The sequence below is a fragment of the Seriola aureovittata genome, chromosome 14 (genome assembly GCF_021018895.1).
Source record: "Seriola aureovittata isolate HTS-2021-v1 ecotype China chromosome 14, ASM2101889v1, whole genome shotgun sequence".
NCBI lineage: Eukaryota > Metazoa > Chordata > Actinopteri > Carangiformes > Carangidae > Seriola > Seriola aureovittata.
Window position 1 is genome coordinate 23,228,495 of NC_079377.1, and position 19,414 is coordinate 23,247,908.

Here is a 19,414-nt window from a genome sequence, read left to right on the forward strand (position 1 = left end):
CAACGCAAAAATGCAAGTGTTTTGCAAAATGATAATCTCAACAAAAGCAGAATTTTCAGCCTGTGTTTCATTACGTTGTGATACCCAGGTAGTCAGTTTACCTCCTGTGCTTGTGTGAACTAGCATGTGTCGCTGTTTGTGGTTTCATTTTGCACTGGCTGACGCTGGAAGTATTTCAGCGCCATGCAAACTGAAATCCAGGTTTATGGTTGTGGTGCTGTTTCAAGCCTGTTGGTCCATTAGCTGTGATTTGTAATCGCGAGAAGAAACGTCACATTTTATAGCCTAGTTTTGTGTCCCAGAGAGCACTTTTGGTAACTTCGTGTTACTTATTTCTGGCTTTTCTAAATGTGTGCTTCCACTTTCTAAACTTAAACCTGAACCACGAGGAACTGAATCCTCAGAACGGTCGAAGGCACTGACCTCTTCTAGGATTGTTCCTCAGTGTTTGCAGCCAACAAACTTTATACATTCACTCTGTTTATGGCACATGCATGGACCACATCTTCCTCACCATTCACTACAACACTACCCATAATGCATGAGCGCTGTTGCTTCCTGCCAGAGTCAGGGCAGTCAGGCGAATACTGCAACTCCTGTAGAGGAACAGACGAGAATATTAATGAGAATAAAAAGGCAGTGAAATAATCAAAACGTTGGTTCTCTGCAGAAAATGAAGCTAATGTAGGTGCAGACGACAGGACACGTTCAGATAAAGAGCTTTCTCTTTGACCACTTATCTCTTTCCTCACTCTGCCATTTCTCGAGTCATTTATCAGTCGACCTCTGTGAGCCCCCTTTATTTAAGTTCTCCCTCTTTCCCGTTTTCTACCCTTGTTCTTCCTCTGTGCATTTATCTCTTTCTTTCTCTCTCTCTCTCTCTCTCTGTGCTCTGTTTCATTCAGTCCCTTCTTCACTCGACCCATCCATCACTCTGCCTGTCGTGCAGTGGCACTAACAAGTGATGGCTCAGAGACACAGTTTGAAACTGAAACCCTCTCATTACCTGGGACTCTCTCAGTGGTTCTCAGCCTGGCTGGGTCGTGGATAACTGATGCCACGACATTTGATGGTTGACATTAGCGCTGCAACTAACAATTATTCTTATTCTAATTCTTATTCTTATTTGACAATTATTTTCTTGATTAATTAAACATCACAACCCCAGGATCCCACGGTATTGTCATCAAATGTAATGTTTTATTTGACGAGCAGAACAAAACTCAGAGACAGTCAGTTTACTGAATATATTCTATAAGACAAAGACAAACAGAAGTATCACAATTGAAAAGCTGGAATAATTAGATGTTTTATATTTCAATTAAGCAATCAATCAACTATCAAAATAGCTATTCCTTTTCTGTCTCTCCACTAATCAATTAACTGACAAATTGTTGCAGCTCTAGTTGACATGTGTTTATTGTGAAAAGTTTTTGGTTGCTTAAAAAATCAATTTAAAACTTGAGGTGACCATCAGGGATATGTAATCCAATCTGTGGATAAAGTGTTATAAGTATTATTTAATAAAGGCATTTTATTCTATTCTATTTTATTTTTATTTGATATTAACATTTGAGGACTGAGGCTCGGCTCTCTCATGTTTCTCCACAGCTCAGCAGCTGAGAACCACTGATCACTTCAGGCCCTTGCTGGGTCTTTTACAACAGTTGAACCTGGTTTATCCAAACATGAAAACCACAGACTTCCAAACTTAAATCAGCAAAGTGGAAACTTTCCCTGTTGATTGTCCATAACCTCTCAAATCTCCTTGTTGACATGTGCATCTAAATGTTAAATTAGACTGCACAGGTCACTCCATCAAGCTTTGTGTGTGTTTGTTTTCATGTCTTGAAAAACGCATCTGGTCTGGAAACTTCACTAAATGTCAGTGGTGTCAGTATTTCATTCACCCCTCGGACCTCTCCCCATATCCTGGGCCAGGATAAACCAGTTTTCACTGTAAAGCACTAAATGTTTCCCTGGCGATGACCACACATCTCTAACATGCCTGACCATGAGGAAAGAAAATGTTAGAATAAAGGAAATAAGATCAGTCAGAAATGCTGAAATAAACAAATAAAGAGCCTAGGTATATGCTTAACCATATTTTTTGTTTTGACTTTCCTCACCTCTTCGTCTCCTCTTCCTTTCCAGGCATGCGGCGACCCCAAGGCTAAGCCCTCCTATCTCGTTGATAAGAACCTGGAGTCAGCGGTTAAATTTATCGTCAGGAAGTTCCCTGCTGTGGAGACGCGCAATAATAACGTAAGTATGCCTGCATGTATGTCTGCAACGTGTTAGTGTTTGTACAGTTTAGAGAGGAAGAGAATGAGTGTCGGCTGTGAGTGATTTTTCTTGGCGATATCTTTAAAAATAGGCTGTAGGTTTCTTTTTCTACACCTAGTACCTGGAAGATTGTTGCATTCGACTTCAGCTACAGTAAAAAGGTCTAAAGTGTTTATCTGAGCATGATGGAAAATGTATAGAAAAAGAATTTGTACAACATACATGGTTGCAAATTACACAATAGATATTGTCAGGATGTCATGTAATGTCAGGATGTTTGTGTGGGATTCAGTTTAGGGCTGCAACTAATGATTTTTTTCATTATAGATGAATCTCTTGATCATTTTCTTGATTGATCATTAACTTTTTAGTCTTTTAAAGCTTCAGAAAACAGGAAAAAAACCTCCATTACTGTATCCTACACCACAAGGCAACGTCATTATGTTGCTTGTTTTGTCCGACCAGCGGTTTAAAACCTAAATAAATCAGTTTATTATAATGTAAGACCAGGAAAAACAAGTCCTCACAGTTAAGAAGCTGGAACCGTTAAATCTTGGGCATTTCTTTTCTTGAGAAAATTACTTAAACAATAAATCAACAATCAAAGTGGTTTTCAGTTAATTTCCTTTTGACTGACGGATCAATTAATCAATTAATCTTTCCAGTTCTAATTCAATTAACAAAATATGTTCTGTAATAGCTGTATAACTTGGCAGTGGAAAATGTAAAAACAACAGCAGCTACTAATCAATCACAATATTTAGTATTATTCAGTTAAGTGATCAATCATGTTAAATGTGACAAAAAGCGCAAAGTGATGCCTTAACATTTAATTAGTCTCACTAACTGAAATACTTAAAATATATAATTTATATAGAGGAGAAGAAACTTTTCTCATCTCTGGAGCTCTTACCTGCAAGTGTTTGACAGAAATGTTAATTAACTGATCCAATCACATCAAAACACTTCACTGCCAGATTATCTTTTTGGAAGAGTTCGATTCATTAATATTTCCTGATCAGTTTCTATTTCTGTGCACAGATAAACATGTGCACCACTGTTTGGTGTCCTTTTGACATCTTTTTATAAATGAATGCTTTTAACAAAACTGTGATTGTAGTTTTGAGTGTGTGTGTGTGTGTGTGTGTGTGTGTGTGTGTGTGTGTGTGTGTGTGTGTGTGTGTGTGTGTGTGTGTGTGTTTGTGTGTGTCCAGGTCTGACGAGTGAACTAAACGGAGTCATTGCTCATCAAATTTTTCTTTCAGCTTTACTTGTTAGCTTAGCTCGAAGCTTCTGTGTTTATGTGAAACTGTCATTTAGCAAACAGCTCTGTTTGTGAGTGTGTCTGTGTGTGTGTGTGTGTGTGTGTGTGTGTGTGTGTGTGTGTGTGTGTGTGTGTGTGTGTGTGTGTGTGTGTCTAGCTAACTGCTTTATTCAGTGTAACTGTGCAGAAATTGTCTCTTACGTTGTTTTCTGCTTTGTTTCTGTGTTTGTTTGTGTTCTGCATGCTAAACTTGGCTTATTCCGGACTTGTGCTTTTTGGTAAGTTTTTGTATCTAAGTTTCTGTAACTTTTTGTATTTTAGTTCACGTACTTAAGTTTTGCAATAATGTATATTTTTTGTACCTGTTTTTTAAGCTGTTTTTGGAGTGTGTTTTGCTTTGCTCTGCCTCCTCCTCTCTCTCCTCTCTGCTGGCAGCTTTTTTACTTTTCTTTCCTTCATCCTCTGAGTGACTGTGTGGCTGGTTAACGACCAGGTTTTTTGCCGGCTGGCTGGTTGGTTAGCTGGCTTGATGACCAACTGGCTGGCTGTTTGAATAACTAGCTGCCTGCCCGCACTAAGGAGTATTTGAAAGAGTGGATACACTAATCTGCTGTGTCTGTCAGTTGACTGTCTTTCTGACCATTGTCTGGACATCTCTGCCTCTGTCAGTGAGCAGTGACAAAAACCACCGTACAGGCGAATTGGCCACTACAAAAAATGGGTTAACCACCAGGTAACAAAGGTTTCAACTCCTTGGTGCAGCAGCAGTGTCACACACTTCTTCTACACTTGTCATTTCTTACACTTTTTCCCACTTTAGCGGGTAGACTAGCTCTGGTTCAGGCTGCAGTTCTGCTTTTGGGCTGGGTTTTGGGATTTACATGCAGTATGCCTCTGTCATGTAAACAGAAACCGCTTTTTTAGAGTTTTCACATTGCTTATTTGACTTATGTACATATTGTAGCCGGGTAAAAGACTGATGTGACAGTCCTTTTAGAGCAAGAAGAAAGCACAGAATCCTCTTCTGAACTTCTCCAGATATCAACAAGCGCAGAAAGAGGTTTTGCCTTTTGGTGCTTTGACTGAATTTCTCATCTCACTTCTTTCTTTGAATTCTAACCTTGAAAAACATATTGAGTACACCGGTGGGTGGAGACCGTTCGGCTTTGCTTTGATAGTCAGATTTTACTTTGGTCAAGCATTTTTATTCTTTTTGCACAATTCTTTGCAGCTGGGACATTAAACTTCAAACACAAGCTGCTTGGAAGTTGGAAAAAAAAAAAGAAAAAAGAAATGAAATAAGCAAATGAAAAAAGAAATCTTAATTAAACATAACTGAAGAATGTCACTGCATTTATGCCACATGGACAATATTCACGAGTGAGTGAGAAGCTATTCACATGACGGAAATGTTTTACCAAAGTAAAGTGACTGCAGATTTGGGTTTTTAAAATTAGATGTGTGCGTCTCCCAGTTTGTATTAATGAAAGTTTTCCTAGCTCCACCGTCAATGAATTATTCAATAACAGTCTGTAATTTGTCAGTTTGGTGTTAATTCAGTCAAAATTCAGTTCAGTTGAACCAGACATGATGAACTCTATTGATCCCTGAAGGGAAACTTAGTAATTGGACATTTTTAGACTAGATGAATTACAGATATCCAGATATGTCTTACTCCAGTTTTTAAGAAATGTAATGTGAGGGGGGGGGAACTTAGTGGGTTGAACGCAGCCTGAGTTTATTTGAGAAGACTGGTGAGGTGAAAAAAATCTTTTGAGTTAGTAAATTTGACACAGCAGTTGTTAATTAGTTGAATATTTATTTAGTCATTGTAACATACATATGAAGCGTTTCTGCTACAGAATCAAACCAGACTGAGGGAGGACAGTCACTGGGCGGAGGAGCTTCATTTTTAGGACAAAAACGTTCCTACAGAAAACAAAAAGAGAAATAAAGTAAATGACAAGAGGCTGTGTTTGTCACACACTTATACTCTGACGTGGGGTTTTACAGCAACAGCTGGCTCAGCTGCAGAAGGAGAAGTCAGAGATCCTGAAGAACCTGGCTCTCTACTATTTCACCTTTGTAGATGTCATGGAATTCAAGGTAAGAAAACACACACACACACGCACACACACACAGACACACACACACACACACACACACACACACTCTCTGACAGTTTACTGTGAAGGAGTTTATGCTGCTGAATCTAATGAGTGTTTTTGATGTGGACTCAACAGGACCATGTGTGTGAGCTGCTGAACACTATCGACGCCTGCCAGGTCTTCTTTGATATTGTAAGTGCAATACCCAAACACACTCAGTGTCCATATTATTAGGTACATCTGTACAATCTAATGCGATCCAATACGAAAGCTCAGCCATAAATCCTGCCTTTATTAAGATAATAATGTTGACGCTGTCTATTTAATTATATGTTAATGACTGAGGTTGCATTGTTTCTAATGATTTAGCTGCAACATTTACAAACAGGAGGAAGGAAAAGAATATTAGAAACATATATTTATAATGCAGATCATTACAACACCAGCACTAAACATTACAATGTAAAATTTGTGGCCGATCTGTTGTACTGGATTTGATGAAGTCGTAGCCAGGAGTGTGTTTCAACCCGTTTGTTGCTCCTCTTTAAGAAAACCTTGTCACCTCATTACAAGTAAAGAGGTTTGCCGAGATTTATACAAAAAATGGTTTTATCTAAAAAGAACAAAATTACAAACTTGGTATTAAATAGTTTTTGTTGTAGCCATAAAAGAAATACTTCATATTCCCTTGTTCCTAATCTTTGCAATGCTTGATGCTGGTTACCTGTAATGTTAACCCACAACAGTGTAAAGGTAAAAAATGGCTTATTTTTTGTTTTTTTTCCTGCCAGACGGTGAACTTTGACCTGACCAGGAACTACCTGGACCTGGTGGTGACTTACACCACTCTGATGATAATACTGTCTCGCATAGAGGAGAGGAAAGCCATCATAGGACTGTACAACTACGCTCACGAGATGACACATGGAGCCAGGTGAATAAAACACACAGGCGCGGAGGTGTTTGCTCAGTGTACACGCAAACAAACAACAAGTGTGGCTTAGTAAATCGCTCTTAATGCCTACGAGAAATTGTTAACTCTGTACCGCGCTGCGTGTGTTGCAGTGACCGGGAGTACCCCAGGTTGGGCCAGATGATTGTGGATTATGAAAACCCTTTGAAGAAGATGATGGAGGAGTTTGTTCCACACGGAAAGGTAGGAGAAGCAGAACTGTGCTGGTGTTAATTAAGCAGTTTTAATATTCAATGTTAAATATGCAGTGTGCAAACAAAACAAAACATTGGATTTTTTGGGGGATTTTTTTCTTCATTGTTTTTACACGTCCAGCTTTCTCTGTTAACACAGACTGTCTCATTAAAATAGCACAGAGTAAACTTCTTAAGTAGCTCTGCATGTTTACAGTCTGATGTCCCATGTGTGCAACAGATATGATCTTGTTAAAATAAATAAATAAAAAATGAAGCACGGTTGCCATGGCAGCCCAAGTGCCACATTTAGCTCAGTCATTTCCTGCTCTTCATCTGGGGCCTGAAATATCAACTGAATTAAAAACAACGTAAGATTAAAAGGTAAAAAACCTTAATTCCACTGAAACAATCCTGCAGCAGTTGTTGCTTTGATAACTTCGCAAATGAAGTTGGATCATGTTGCATGACAGGGACGTATGCTGAGGAGCTTTCACGCAGCGCAAGTGATGCTTTCAAGTGTATTTCTGTTGGACTTCTTTCATCTCTCTCCTCCTGTCTCTCCTCTCCTGCAGTCGCTGTCAGATGCGCTGATCAGTCTTCAGATGGTCTACCCCAGGAGGAATCTGTCCGCTGACCAATGGAGGAACGCCCAGCTGCTCTCTCTCATCTCTGCCCCCTCCACCATGCTCAACCCCGCTCAGTCAGACACTGTTAGTGCGACGACTGCATTGAAATTATTCATGAATTATTTAGTCTAAGAAGGCGTTTTAAATGTTTCATTCATCAGGAAATTGTGTTGATGTTAAATTGTCTTACTCAGATTTTTAATTAATGCACCCGCACCTGCATAATGCTTGTGTTTGATGCGATAGCTCTGCTTCTCTATGCAAAAAGCTCAACTGGAAAAGCTTAAAAGCAGCTGCAGCATCACGTCCCGATGTTCTGATCCTTCCTGTCTTTTCCCCTCACTCTCTTCTTGTGTCTCCGTCTCCAGATGCCGTGTGAATATCTGTCACTGGACACGATGGAGAAGTGGATTGTTTGTGAGTTGCTGCAGAAAACTTTTTGTCCTTCATCTGAATGGATTTCCAGTTGATCAAATGGCTTCTGTCTTCGATTATTCACCCGTCTGTCTGTGGTCCCTCTCTCTCTCTCTCTCTCTCTCTCTCCAGTTGGTTTCATCCTGTGTCACGCAGTGCTGAACAGCGACGCAGCGGCGTTGTCTCTGTGGAAGTTGGCTCTGCAAAGCTCCACCTGCCTCTGCCTGTTCAGGGATGAAGTCTTCCACATCCACAAGGCCGCAGAAGATCTGTTTGTGAACATCAGAGGGTAAGAGCGTCGACGTGTGTGGATACAGACCAACACAAACAAGTGCTCAAATGTTTTTTTTGTTTTTTTTTTTCCAATGATTTGCACCATTTTACAGGTTTTCTTAGTTCCGTATGTTTGTGAGTTGAATATCTTGAATGTTGGTCAGAATTTAAATTTGAAGATTTGGGCTTGTGAGCTTCGTATTTTTCTGCCGCTCTTTGAACGCACCCTTTCTTCTTGTGTTTTTTTTTTTTTTTTTCTTTCCAGGTACAACAAACGCATCAACGACATCAGAGAGTGCAAAGAGCAGGCCCTGTCTCACGCGTACGGACATAATCTAATCCCTTCATCATATCCCAACTGGAATTTTCATCTCATCTATTATCGCTTTAATTCAGCGCCCAGATTTTTAGTTTTCTGAATTTATTTTCCTGCTTTCTTTTTTTAACTGTCTTTTTATCTTTGCTTCTACCTTCATGTGTCTCTCTCTCAGGGAGGCTCACACAGACAGTTCACCTTCTCCCTCCCTTTATCCCTCATTCAGTTTTTTTTTTCCTGTGTTATCCTCCCCTCTTTGTCTCCCCCTCCGTCTCATCTCTGCTTTTATCCTCATTACTTATTCCATCTTCCCCTTTCATCTTCTTTCTCATCCCTCTGCCGTCAATGTTTTGTCCTCTTGTCTCTTGATTGTCCTGAAAGTGTCAAAATACCATTTAATCTTTCAGTTTGTGTGTTTTGATGCTCGGCTCTGACTCCCGCCGTCTGCCTGACTCTCTGCAGAGGCTCCATGCACAGAGAGAGACGCAAGTTCCTCAGATCAGCTCTGAAGGAGTTGGCTACTGTTTTAGCCGATCAGCCTGGACTGCTCGGTCCTAAGGTAATACAAAGTACCGTCTTAAGTAGTAAAATACCACCTTAAATAACGCTAATTAGTGAGTTTATTGACTTAAATATCGCAATACAAAAAACTTAATATGATCAGATCTGAACACACAAGTGTTTTAGTTCAGCTGTAAAGGAGATGCTGTTATGGCTGAAAAGCTTTGATTATTGTGACCTAATAAATCAAATAAAACCACCTTAAAGCACCATCATATGCCACCTTAAGTAGGTTTGGCTCCCAAGGAGTTGGCTGCTGTTTTAACTGACCCACACTTAAGTAATACATCCATTTCCCTTTTATTAAAACATTGTTTCAACAATAGATGCAAACAGCATAAACTGATTAAGACAACTAGCACATGCTGCAGAAGAGTATCCACTTTAATACCACCTTTTAAACATGAAAGATTTCAATTTAAATGCCCCGTATATTTTGACTCCTCTGTCTTCTGTGGTGAATATGACTTATAATGCTGTTTTTAAAACACTGAAATACCACCTTAAATAATGCTACATATATTTCACAGCTTATTAGAACAGTAGAATTTTACCACCTTAAAAAGCCCTGTTCATTTCTTTGGCCCGATGGAGACTTTCATAAATCTATAACAGAATATCACTGCGAAACCAAACTGACTCTGTAAACATTTTGCATATGTGGCTCAGAGACCGCGAGGATGCAGCTGCTGCCAACTGCTCTTGGTAATTTATCTGAGAATTATTTATCTTGTGGGAGGTTGTTCCCGCTCTTTAAATCTCTCTGTCTCTCTCTCATTCCTTCCATGTTTCTCTATTTCTCCCGCTAGGCGTTATTTGTGTTCATGGCCTTGTCCTTTGCCCGGGACGAGATCATCTGGCTGCTTCGACACGCAGACAACATCCAGAAGAAAAGCACAGACGACTTCATAGACAAGTACGTACGCACACATACGCTCCTGAATGAACATAGGCATTGACGGAGCAAGTGCAGGTTCACGCCTGTATGAATGCGGTCACCGCTTCCTCCGCTTGTGTTGTACTCGGCTGCTCGTGTTGCTCCAGTCGTCAGTTTGTTTGTGTGTGTGTTTTACAGACACATAGCAGAGTTGATCTTCTACATGGAGGAGCTCAGAGCTCATGTCAGGAAGTACGGCCCTGTGATGCAGCGATACTACGTCCAGTACCTGTCTGGCTTCGATGCCGTGGTGCTGAATGAACTGGTGCAGGTATGAACGCACATGCACACACACACACGCACACACACACACACACACACACACACACACACACACACACACGACTCCAAACACCACCAAAGATAAAATACAATACAGCCTTATTTTTCACCTTCTGGAGATTTGTAATGGAGACGAAAGTAAAGTAGTTAATAAGGATATTTTAAAAACGATGAACAGACTTTCTGACTGTGCTAGAAATGATGTATTTAAATTAAAAAAGCAGCTGTCTGAAATACAGTGTTGTAATGAAATGTAAATGTGTTTCTGATCATTGCTTCACTGGCTTTATTAACCATCATTGTCACTGTCAATGAAGCTAGGTTGATGGTTAAAGTCTGCCTTGATGCTGTATCAGTAACATTTTTCTCACTGGCTGAAAGCTGAACCTATAAGACTGTAATAATAATCATTTTCCCATTTCTTTAACCTTTTATCTTTTCCCCTGTCTTTGTCTAATAGAACCTGTCTGTGTGTCCAGAGGATGAGTCTATAATCATGTCTTCATTTGTCAACACTATGACCTCTCTCAGTGTGAAACAAGGTAAACCATTACTTTGTACTGTCAAAACCTAGAGGAGGAGAAGCTGCGACAACAGCACTGATAGCACCTGTGATACCGGCTCTGTATTAGTCACCAAAATCTTGTGTGGTCTTCAATCCGGATGTTTTAATGTGTGTGAATTGTCACACTTTTGTGTTCCAGTGGAGGATGGAGAGGTGTTTGACTTCAGAGGAATGAGGCTGGACTGGTTCAGACTGCAGGTGTGTGCACACACACCTAGAGCTTGAACACATTTAAAAACACATTTAGAAACACATTTCTAAACGTCAGAAGTTCTGCCGGTGCAACGTGGTTTCCAGGACGACAGAAACACATTTTTCACAGTATTTTTCACTGCACATCTTTGTGTTTTACTGTTTCATGGGGGAAAATAAAATACACTCCCGTGCAGTAACTCAAAGTAATACAAAACCTCAAGTTAAAAGAACATTGTATTTTGTCACAGAGTTTTACCACCTGTACCTGAACGCTCCATCTGTTCCCCTCTGTAGGCCTACACAAGTGTCTCTAAGGCCAGTCTGGGTATAGCTGATCACAAGGAGCTCGGTAAAATGATGAACACCATCATCTTCCACACAAAGATGGTGGATTCTCTGGTGGAGATGCTGGTGGAGACGTCAGACCTGTCTATTTTCTGGTGAGACTAACACACACACACACACACACACACACACACATTAACACACACACACACACACACACACTAACCCATACATGTAAACAGAAGTAGCAGGATGAACTTAAAACAAATTTTTTACGTTAGGTAAATAATATGAGGTATGTGTGTATCCTTCGTGTGTGTGTGTGCGTGCGTGTGTGCGTGCGTGTGTGTGTGTGTGTGTGTGTGTGTGTGTGTGTGTGTGTGTGTAGCTTCTACAGCCGTGCGTTTGAAAAGATGTTCCAGCAGTGCCTGGAGCTTCCCTCCCAGAGCCGACACTCCATCTGCTTCCCTCTGCTCTGCACACACTTCATGTCCTGCACACACGAGCTCTGCCCCGAGGAGGTAAAGATACACACAGACACATAATTGACGCTTCTGACACACACACACACACACACACACACACAGACACACACACACACTAATAGATTGATTATGGTGGTTACCACACATAAAGACACTGCGCACACAGATGTAGACACATAATGACAATGACATCAATATTTATCCTTTACTTCTGTCCTTGTGTTTTTGTTTTTTTTTTGTTTGCTCCGCAGCGTCACCACATAGGGGATCGAAGCCTGTCGTTGTGTAACATGTTTCTGGATGAGATGGCCAAACAGGCCAGAAACCTGATCACTGACATCTGCACTGAACAATGTACACTCAGCGACCAGGTGGGAACACACACACACACACACACACACACACACACACACACACACACACACACAGAAAAGGCAGATGATGTGAAGGAATAGTTAGATATTTCTAGGGAAATCCACTTATTTGATTTCTTGCTGAGAGTTAGAGGAGAAGCTCAATACCGCTCTCATTTCTATACGGCGCACACAAGGCTGCAGCCGGTTAGCTTAGCTTAGCATAGCTTTGCATAAAGACTGGAAGCAGCTGGCCTGGCTCAGCTCCTCTAAAGCTCACCAATTAACACATTATATCTCATTTGTTTAATCTGTAAAAAAAAAAACAAATAACAAAGTGTGAAATCCACAATTCACTGTTTTACATGGGGTTGTGTGCTGCACCAGTGGAGACTCATCCAAGAGTGATATTGATCAGAAATGAGAGTGGGATCAATATTCTCATCTGACTCTCTGCCAGAAAGAGAGAAAGAGAGCATTTCCCAAAAACATGGAACTATTCCTTTAACAATGAGAAAATGAAGCAGCACAGACTGTGAGAACTTTTGTGTCTTGATCCGGAAGCAGCTGGTTCATAAAGACCGAAAGTTTTCTCAACATATCCTTTTTAAAAATAAAGTCCCACAAACAAATTCTCTGATGTGATGAGATTTGACACAGCAGCAAGCCAGAAACAAACAGACTTTTATATGCCCATTACATGCTGTCACAATAATGCTGCGAGTCCTTTGTTGATGCTTGTCATTGAAAGCTGCTTAGATTCATCTTTATCTGTTTGCTGGTTTCACTTCTTACTTTATATAAAAACAGCCAGGCAGCTAATAATCTCTGTCTCTCTTCTTCCACCCGTCTCTCTCTCTAGCTGCTTCCCAAGCACTGTGCGAAAACCATCAGCCAGGCCGTGAACAAGAAGAGCAAGAAGGCGACGGGGAAGAAAGGCGAGCCGGAGAGGGAGAAACCGGGAGTGGAGAGCATGAGGAAGAACAGACTACTGGTCACCAAGTCAGTAACCAAAGACAGAAGATTTAACCATCTTGATCTGTTCCTGGTTCATTTTCACTCTTTTTTTGTCTCTTTGTCTCTTTGTATTAATTAGTCATTGCTACTGTTTCTGTCATAGTTATTAATAATGGATTAATAACCTTGTTTTTATTGTCGGTTTGAATTCCCATTAACACCATTAAACACGGCTCTTTTGTTCATGCAGTAGTAACGAGAACAGCTGCTGACGCTCGTGTAAACAGCTCAAATTGTTGCTGTATCGTTTGTACATATTGAGTCACGCTGTTGTTGTTTCGCACGTCTCCGGTGTTACCTTCATGTCCCCCGTGTGTTCAGTGGTTTCTGCCACTTGTATATTTCTATACCTCCTCCGTTTCCAGTGTTTTCTTTATGTCCAGATAAAGATCCATTAAAAGTTTCATCATATCCTGCTGAGTCTGTTTTGACCTTTTTGTTTTGTTTTTGTTTTTTTTCTTCTTCCAGTCTGGATAAACTCCACACAGCGTTATCTGAACTCTGCTTCTCCATCAACTACGTTCCCAACTTGGTGGTCTGGGAGCACACTTTCACACCGAGAGAGTACCTCACCTCACACCTGGAGATCCGATTTACCAAGTAAACATGCACGCACTTTTTTATTTTTCAGTTTAGGCGCAGCGTCTACTTTTTTTTTTTTTTTTTATTAATTAGATACTAGACATTTAGCTATCAACGAATAGAAGAAGCATCATCCTTACAGACGGCCATCAGGAGTTTAAAAAGTAGTTTTAGTCAGTTCTTTGCTCTTACCAGTTTGTGCGTTCTGCTGAACTGACCTTGTTAAATCTCTGACTGTCGCCAGGTCCATAGTGGGGATGACTATGTACAACCAGGCTACTCAGGAGATAGCCAAGCCCAGTGAGCTGCTGACCAGCGTACGGGCCTACATGACCGTGCTGCAGTCCATAGAGAACTACGTCACCATCGACATCACCCGGGTCTTCAACAACGTGCTCCTGCAGCAGACGCAGCACCTGGACAGCCACGGCGAACCCACCATCACCAGTCTGTACACAAACTGGTACGTTCTCCTTAAACCTGCGTTTAAACCTGCAGGAATATGCAATAATCCAAAGAAGAGGAATCCTCAAAACCATCATGACTTCAAATGATTGAACCAGAAAAGGAAAACGAGTTGAATGGTTTTTCTTCTCTCAAACAGCTTTTTCTTGGAGCCTGTGTTCACAGATTTCCAGTTGCGAGAAAACTCTTTTTTATTATAACCATTGACAAAACGTCTGATTTTTATTGCTCTGCAGAAGGAAAATGGCTTTTAACATTACAGGGTTTTAGTTTGTCCCTGCAGGAAATTGCTGCAGCACAAACAACTAAATGTCAGACTTTGCTATTTTGGGCACAGAACCTGCAGGATAGTTGTTGTTGGTTTAAAGTTCAGGACTTGTTTTTGGATATTGTTTATTTCTCTCTTTGATTTGGGGGGGAAGGTTCAGGAGAGGAAGTTAAATGTTCCGTTTAAAACAAACAATCAAACAAACATAACCAAAACAATTGAAAGTGGTGCATCAGTGTATTAAGGAGCCTATTGCTGACTTTAGTTTTCTGATGATGGGATTTGCTTTTTACATAAAAGCCTCCTACAGACGGATTAAAATCCTATTTAGCAACACAATCACAGTTATTTCTGAAGTAAATGTGGTTTTAAAATTTACAACAAACAGTGATGCTCCTGCTAAAGGAGGATATATTAAAACATGTAACCCATACTCAGCAAGTATTATGCGTGTTTGTGTGTTTAGGTACTTGGAGACGCTGCTCCGTCAGGTCAGTAACGGACACATCGCCTACTTCCCCGCCATGAAGGCCTTCGTCAACCTGCCCACCGAGAACGAACTGACTTTCAACGCTGAGGAATACTCCGACATCTCTGGTACAAACACACGAGCGGGTTGTTCACAAACTCACTGTTTTGTGTAAACACCAACTGCCGTGTCCACGTTTTATATTTTCCGCTAAAAGCGTGCGGAGGATCGGACGTGTTGTAATTATTTGTGCGCGTTACTTCACAGAGATGCGTTCGCTGTCAGAGCTGTTGGGGCCGTACGGTATGAAGTTCCTCAGCGAGAGTCTGATGTGGCACATCTCATCACAGGTCGCAGAGTTGAAGGTACACACGCACACACACACACGCACACGCACACACACACACACACACACACACGGTTTTATGCCAATTCACACAAAATAAAGTTTTAACCTCACAGGATCTACTTCAATTAAAAGTCTAGCCAGAGACGAGCACTGATTAGCTAATTACCTTCATCTTATGTACATGACGACTTAGTATCAACATCTTTATCAACACACTGTTTTGTCCTAATCAAAGGAACTAACAGATTTGAAAATAAACACTTTCCAGACGTTAGTTTAGACAGTTTATATAGTGGATAATTAAGTAGCTTTTTTTATATTATTATTTTTACATTATATATTATAACTAAAGCAATAGATATAACAGGTTTGTAAACTTGTAACTTGGAGTATGGAACAGTTGCATGATGAAGAATGGCCTTGACGCTCATACACACACATATATATATATTTTTTTTTTAATGAATAGAAATGAAAATTATAATCCTACTGTATGAAAAATTATTTTTTTTTGTGTGTGTTTGTCTCTGTGTAGAAACTGGTGGTGGAGAACATGGAGGTTCTGACCCAGATGAGGACGAGCTTTGACAAACCAGACCACATGGCTGCGCTCTTCAAGAAGCTCACCTGTAATCTCACACTCACACACACACACACACACACACTAACACATATACACACATATATATATACACACACACATACATACATACACACACACACACTTGCTAAGTAGCTTTTCACGCAGCTGCAAAATACTGATAATGTGGCGACTGTAACGTGCTAAATACCCTCTGTATGAAATAGTGTGTGTTTGACAACTGATGTTTAACTATGTTCACATTCCTCTGGCGGCTCCGCTGACAGTGTGCTGTCCTGACTTGTTTTCATGTCTGAGTAAAAGCCTCTCGGTTTGATTGGAGAAGCCGCGTCTTTATTTTCTCCTATTGTTTACAATGTGTTAACACACTTGTTGTAAACTTGTGAAAGTGTTACGAGGCGACTGAAAGACAATTAAAAGTCGATACAAACGCTCAGCAGCACGCGGCTGAAAAGTAAAGCGGCTTTGTTCTTAGCTGTGAATTACTTGATTGAAGATTAATTAGTGTGATATTTCACTGTCATTGATTTACTGATCATTGTGCTGATGTTTGTTTTTGGTGTGTGTTTGTAGCTGTGGACAGTGTTTTGAAGAGGATGACCATCATTGGAGTCATTTTGTCCTTCCGCTCCCTCGCTCAGGAAGCTCTGAGAGATGTAAGACACACACACACACACACACACACACACACACACACACACATACACATACACACACACACACACACACACACACACACACACACACACACACACACATTAATTCAAGTGCAACAAATGGATGGAATTAGAAAGCCAGCCAGAAAATGATCCTGTTCCAACCCCCGTGAATGTCAGATTTTAATATTTCGGACGATGTCTCGCCACGTTACCGATGCCGCATCGCGCTCTCACTGGATCGTCTCCGTCTCCGCTTTCTCCAGGTGTTATCCTGTCATATTCCTTTCCTGGTCAGTTCGGTGGAAGATTTCAAGGACCACATTCCCCGAGAGACGGACATGAAGGTGAAACGCTCCCAGACACGTAAAAAAATAAAAACCTGTTGTTAGTGTTCAGGTGTCGTCTCCTTCTCCTTCTGTTCTCCTTGTGTAAATGTTTTCGTCCGTTTCCAGGTGGCCATGAATGTCTACGAGCTGTCGTCAGCAGCGGGTTTACCCTGCGAGATCGACCCGGCTCTGGTGGTGGCTCTGTCCTCGCAAAAAAGTGGTGAGACTCAAACACACATACACACAAACGAGAACTGAATCCATCTTCCATCATATCATATGATGACCTTCTTAATGCATCTGTGCAGAGAACATCAGTCCAGAGGAGGAGTATAAGATCGCCTGCCTGCTAATGGTGTTTGTGGCCGTTTCCCTGCCGACGCTGGCGAGCAACGTGATGTCCCAGTACAGCCCCGCCATCGAAGGTAGGACGCCACGCTGTCGTGAAGCAATTCTCGCCCAGATTTTTACCACAGAAGTATTAAAAATGTAGTTACCACGGCTACGACTGAGGATTATTTCTCTTGTCTGACCTACCATCCAAAACTCAGTCAATTTATTTAAATAAAAGCCTTTGAATAGCAGCAAATTCTCACATGTAAGAAGTGGAAACCTATTGCTCTAAAAAAAAAAAAAAAAAGACTGAAAGGGTTAATGATTATCACAGTAGTTTATGTTTAATGTTCTGTCCTTCGACTAATCGATTGACTAATCGTTGTGCAGAGCCTGAGAACGGCGCAGGAGAAAATACTACACATTGTAGAGAACATCATTTACTGCATGAACGCCACACGACTGTTCTGCATGTAAATGAGACGGACCTCGTGCCCTCACACTGATTCATTTATGTGCACAAGAGCCATTTCATACCTTCATTATGTATACTTTTTAAATTATGAAAATACTAATGCATTTTTAGAGGTCAGTTTTCTTGTTGTGGCCTGTTTAATCCTATTTGATGCATGTTTGTCAGTGAAAAGATTTCTTCAGTTAAATAAACAGGGTTTTTAGTGTAATGGAGACACAGTGTTGTAGTTAAATGAGGCTTTTGATAAGGTATCAAAGACTTTCGTCTCAAGGATGAATTATCAAGACATTGCCTGCTAACAACCTTGAAATGAAAGGCGCCATTGTTAATAAGGGACATTTGAAAAGCATAATGAGTTGTAATGGGCTCCACCATTGTTAGTATGCAGACCACATATCGGGCAGCAATTGGTTTCCTGACAGCACATCTCAATACAAGGCGGCAGCGCAGTCACGCGAACCATTTTGTGAACTAAGAATTACATGCACATATTTTATACTCTCATGCTCTTTATGCACCTCACATTCACACATAATGGCCGTCATCTGCATGAAATACAACAAAAAAAAAAAAAAATGAAATCCATATTTCCCACCCGCTGCACGGGGAGTCCCACCTCCGTGTGTGTCCCTCAGCTTTGGGAGTCTTGAAGAGACACACACGTCAGAAATTAACCCAGAACTAATTGATTTTCAAATACGCATGATGTCTTCTTATTCTGTCAGTAACTGTGTGTTTGCTGCCCCCTACAGGCCACTGTAACAACATCCACTGCCTGGCCAAAGCCATCAACCAGATCGCTGCTGCTCTCTTCACCATCCACAAGGGAAGCATAGAGGACCGCCTCAAAGAGTTCCTGGCTGTAAGACCAACAGATATTATTTAATTCAGAATTATATTTTAACTTTTTTTTAAATTTATTTATGTGTCATTCCATGATAATCAGAATCGCATTATGGCCAAGTGCAATGTCCAAATCGCAGGAGCTGCAGTTTTTATTTATTTTAAAATAAAGGTAAAATGTGTCACAACATCTGATTATAAATGAAGCGTTGCTACAATCAGCAAATCATATGTGAAGGAACAGGCTTATTTTGAACAGAAAATCACATTTTTATATTTTTTGAAAGTGAAAAGCAAAAATTACTGTATCGCAATATCTGTCAAAATAATCACAATGTGATATTTTTCACATGTAGTTCAGCAACTTTATTATCAGAGCTTTCATTTTGCTGCTGGTCGTAGACACAACATCCCTGCTTTGGTTCTGGACTGTGGCTCCCTCTCTCTATCACTGTAGCAGCTAATAAAAACCACTGAATACAGGTGGATCAGACCAGAGGAATCAATGTAGTGATAAAAAATAAATGCCATCCTAAGCGGGAAGCAGGAACGTAAAGCTAAGAAGTATCAGAGGTCCTGCTGCTGCATTATCCCCTTAAACACATGCTGAGGTTTAATATAACGAGTGAAACACAATATGTTCCACAACTCTCTAACGTGTGTGTGTGTGTGTGTGTGTGTGTGTGTGTGTGTGTGTGTGTGTGTGTGTGTGTGTGTGTGTGTGTGTGTGTGTAGCTGGCCTCATCCAGCCTGCTGAAGATCGGCCAGGAGACGGACAAGATGACGACACGTAACAGAGAATCTGTCTACCTGCTGCTGGACATGGTGAGAGACAAAAGACAGAGGAAACGTTGCTTAGTACTAACACAACTTCATGTGGAGATGTAGGCGGAAGACCATATTAATGTATTTCTATTATCTAACAGTC

The 19,414-nt window shown here is 40.7% G+C and overlaps 1 protein-coding gene across 4 annotated transcripts in view; it reads left to right on the forward strand.

Annotated features, from left to right (window-relative positions):
* nckap1 (NCK-associated protein 1) overlaps positions 1-19,414 on the forward strand; it is a 33,640-nt gene that overhangs the window by 11,491 nt on the left and 2,735 nt on the right. For 2 of the 4 annotated variants that reach the window (XM_056395951.1, XM_056395954.1), the window contains 29 exons: positions 2,155-2,265; positions 5,564-5,656; positions 5,794-5,850; positions 6,450-6,592; positions 6,724-6,814; positions 7,380-7,517; positions 7,802-7,850; positions 7,980-8,136; positions 8,386-8,442; positions 8,899-8,995; positions 9,807-9,913; positions 10,073-10,205; positions 10,677-10,758; positions 10,921-10,979; positions 11,271-11,416; positions 11,650-11,782; positions 11,998-12,117; positions 12,962-13,101; positions 13,585-13,716; positions 13,943-14,161; positions 14,898-15,028; positions 15,168-15,265; positions 15,785-15,878; positions 16,424-16,506; positions 16,773-16,853; positions 16,962-17,055; positions 17,144-17,260; positions 18,396-18,505; positions 19,222-19,311. In XM_056395951.1, the coding sequence (XP_056251926.1) occupies positions 2,155-2,265; positions 5,564-5,656; positions 5,794-5,850; positions 6,450-6,592; positions 6,724-6,814; positions 7,380-7,517; positions 7,802-7,850; positions 7,980-8,136; positions 8,386-8,442; positions 8,899-8,995; positions 9,807-9,913; positions 10,073-10,205; positions 10,677-10,758; positions 10,921-10,979; positions 11,271-11,416; positions 11,650-11,782; positions 11,998-12,117; positions 12,962-13,101; positions 13,585-13,716; positions 13,943-14,161; positions 14,898-15,028; positions 15,168-15,265; positions 15,785-15,878; positions 16,424-16,506; positions 16,773-16,853; positions 16,962-17,055; positions 17,144-17,260; positions 18,396-18,505; positions 19,222-19,311 (3,162 nt within the window). The remainder of the gene's footprint in view (positions 1-2,154; positions 2,266-5,563; positions 5,657-5,793; positions 5,851-6,449; positions 6,593-6,723; positions 6,815-7,379; positions 7,518-7,801; positions 7,851-7,979; positions 8,137-8,385; positions 8,443-8,898; positions 8,996-9,806; positions 9,914-10,072; positions 10,206-10,676; positions 10,759-10,920; positions 10,980-11,270; positions 11,417-11,649; positions 11,783-11,997; positions 12,118-12,961; positions 13,102-13,584; positions 13,717-13,942; positions 14,162-14,897; positions 15,029-15,167; positions 15,266-15,784; positions 15,879-16,423; positions 16,507-16,772; positions 16,854-16,961; positions 17,056-17,143; positions 17,261-18,395; positions 18,506-19,221; positions 19,312-19,414) is intronic. The other 2 variants (XM_056395952.1, XM_056395955.1) reach the window with 1 other exon arrangement.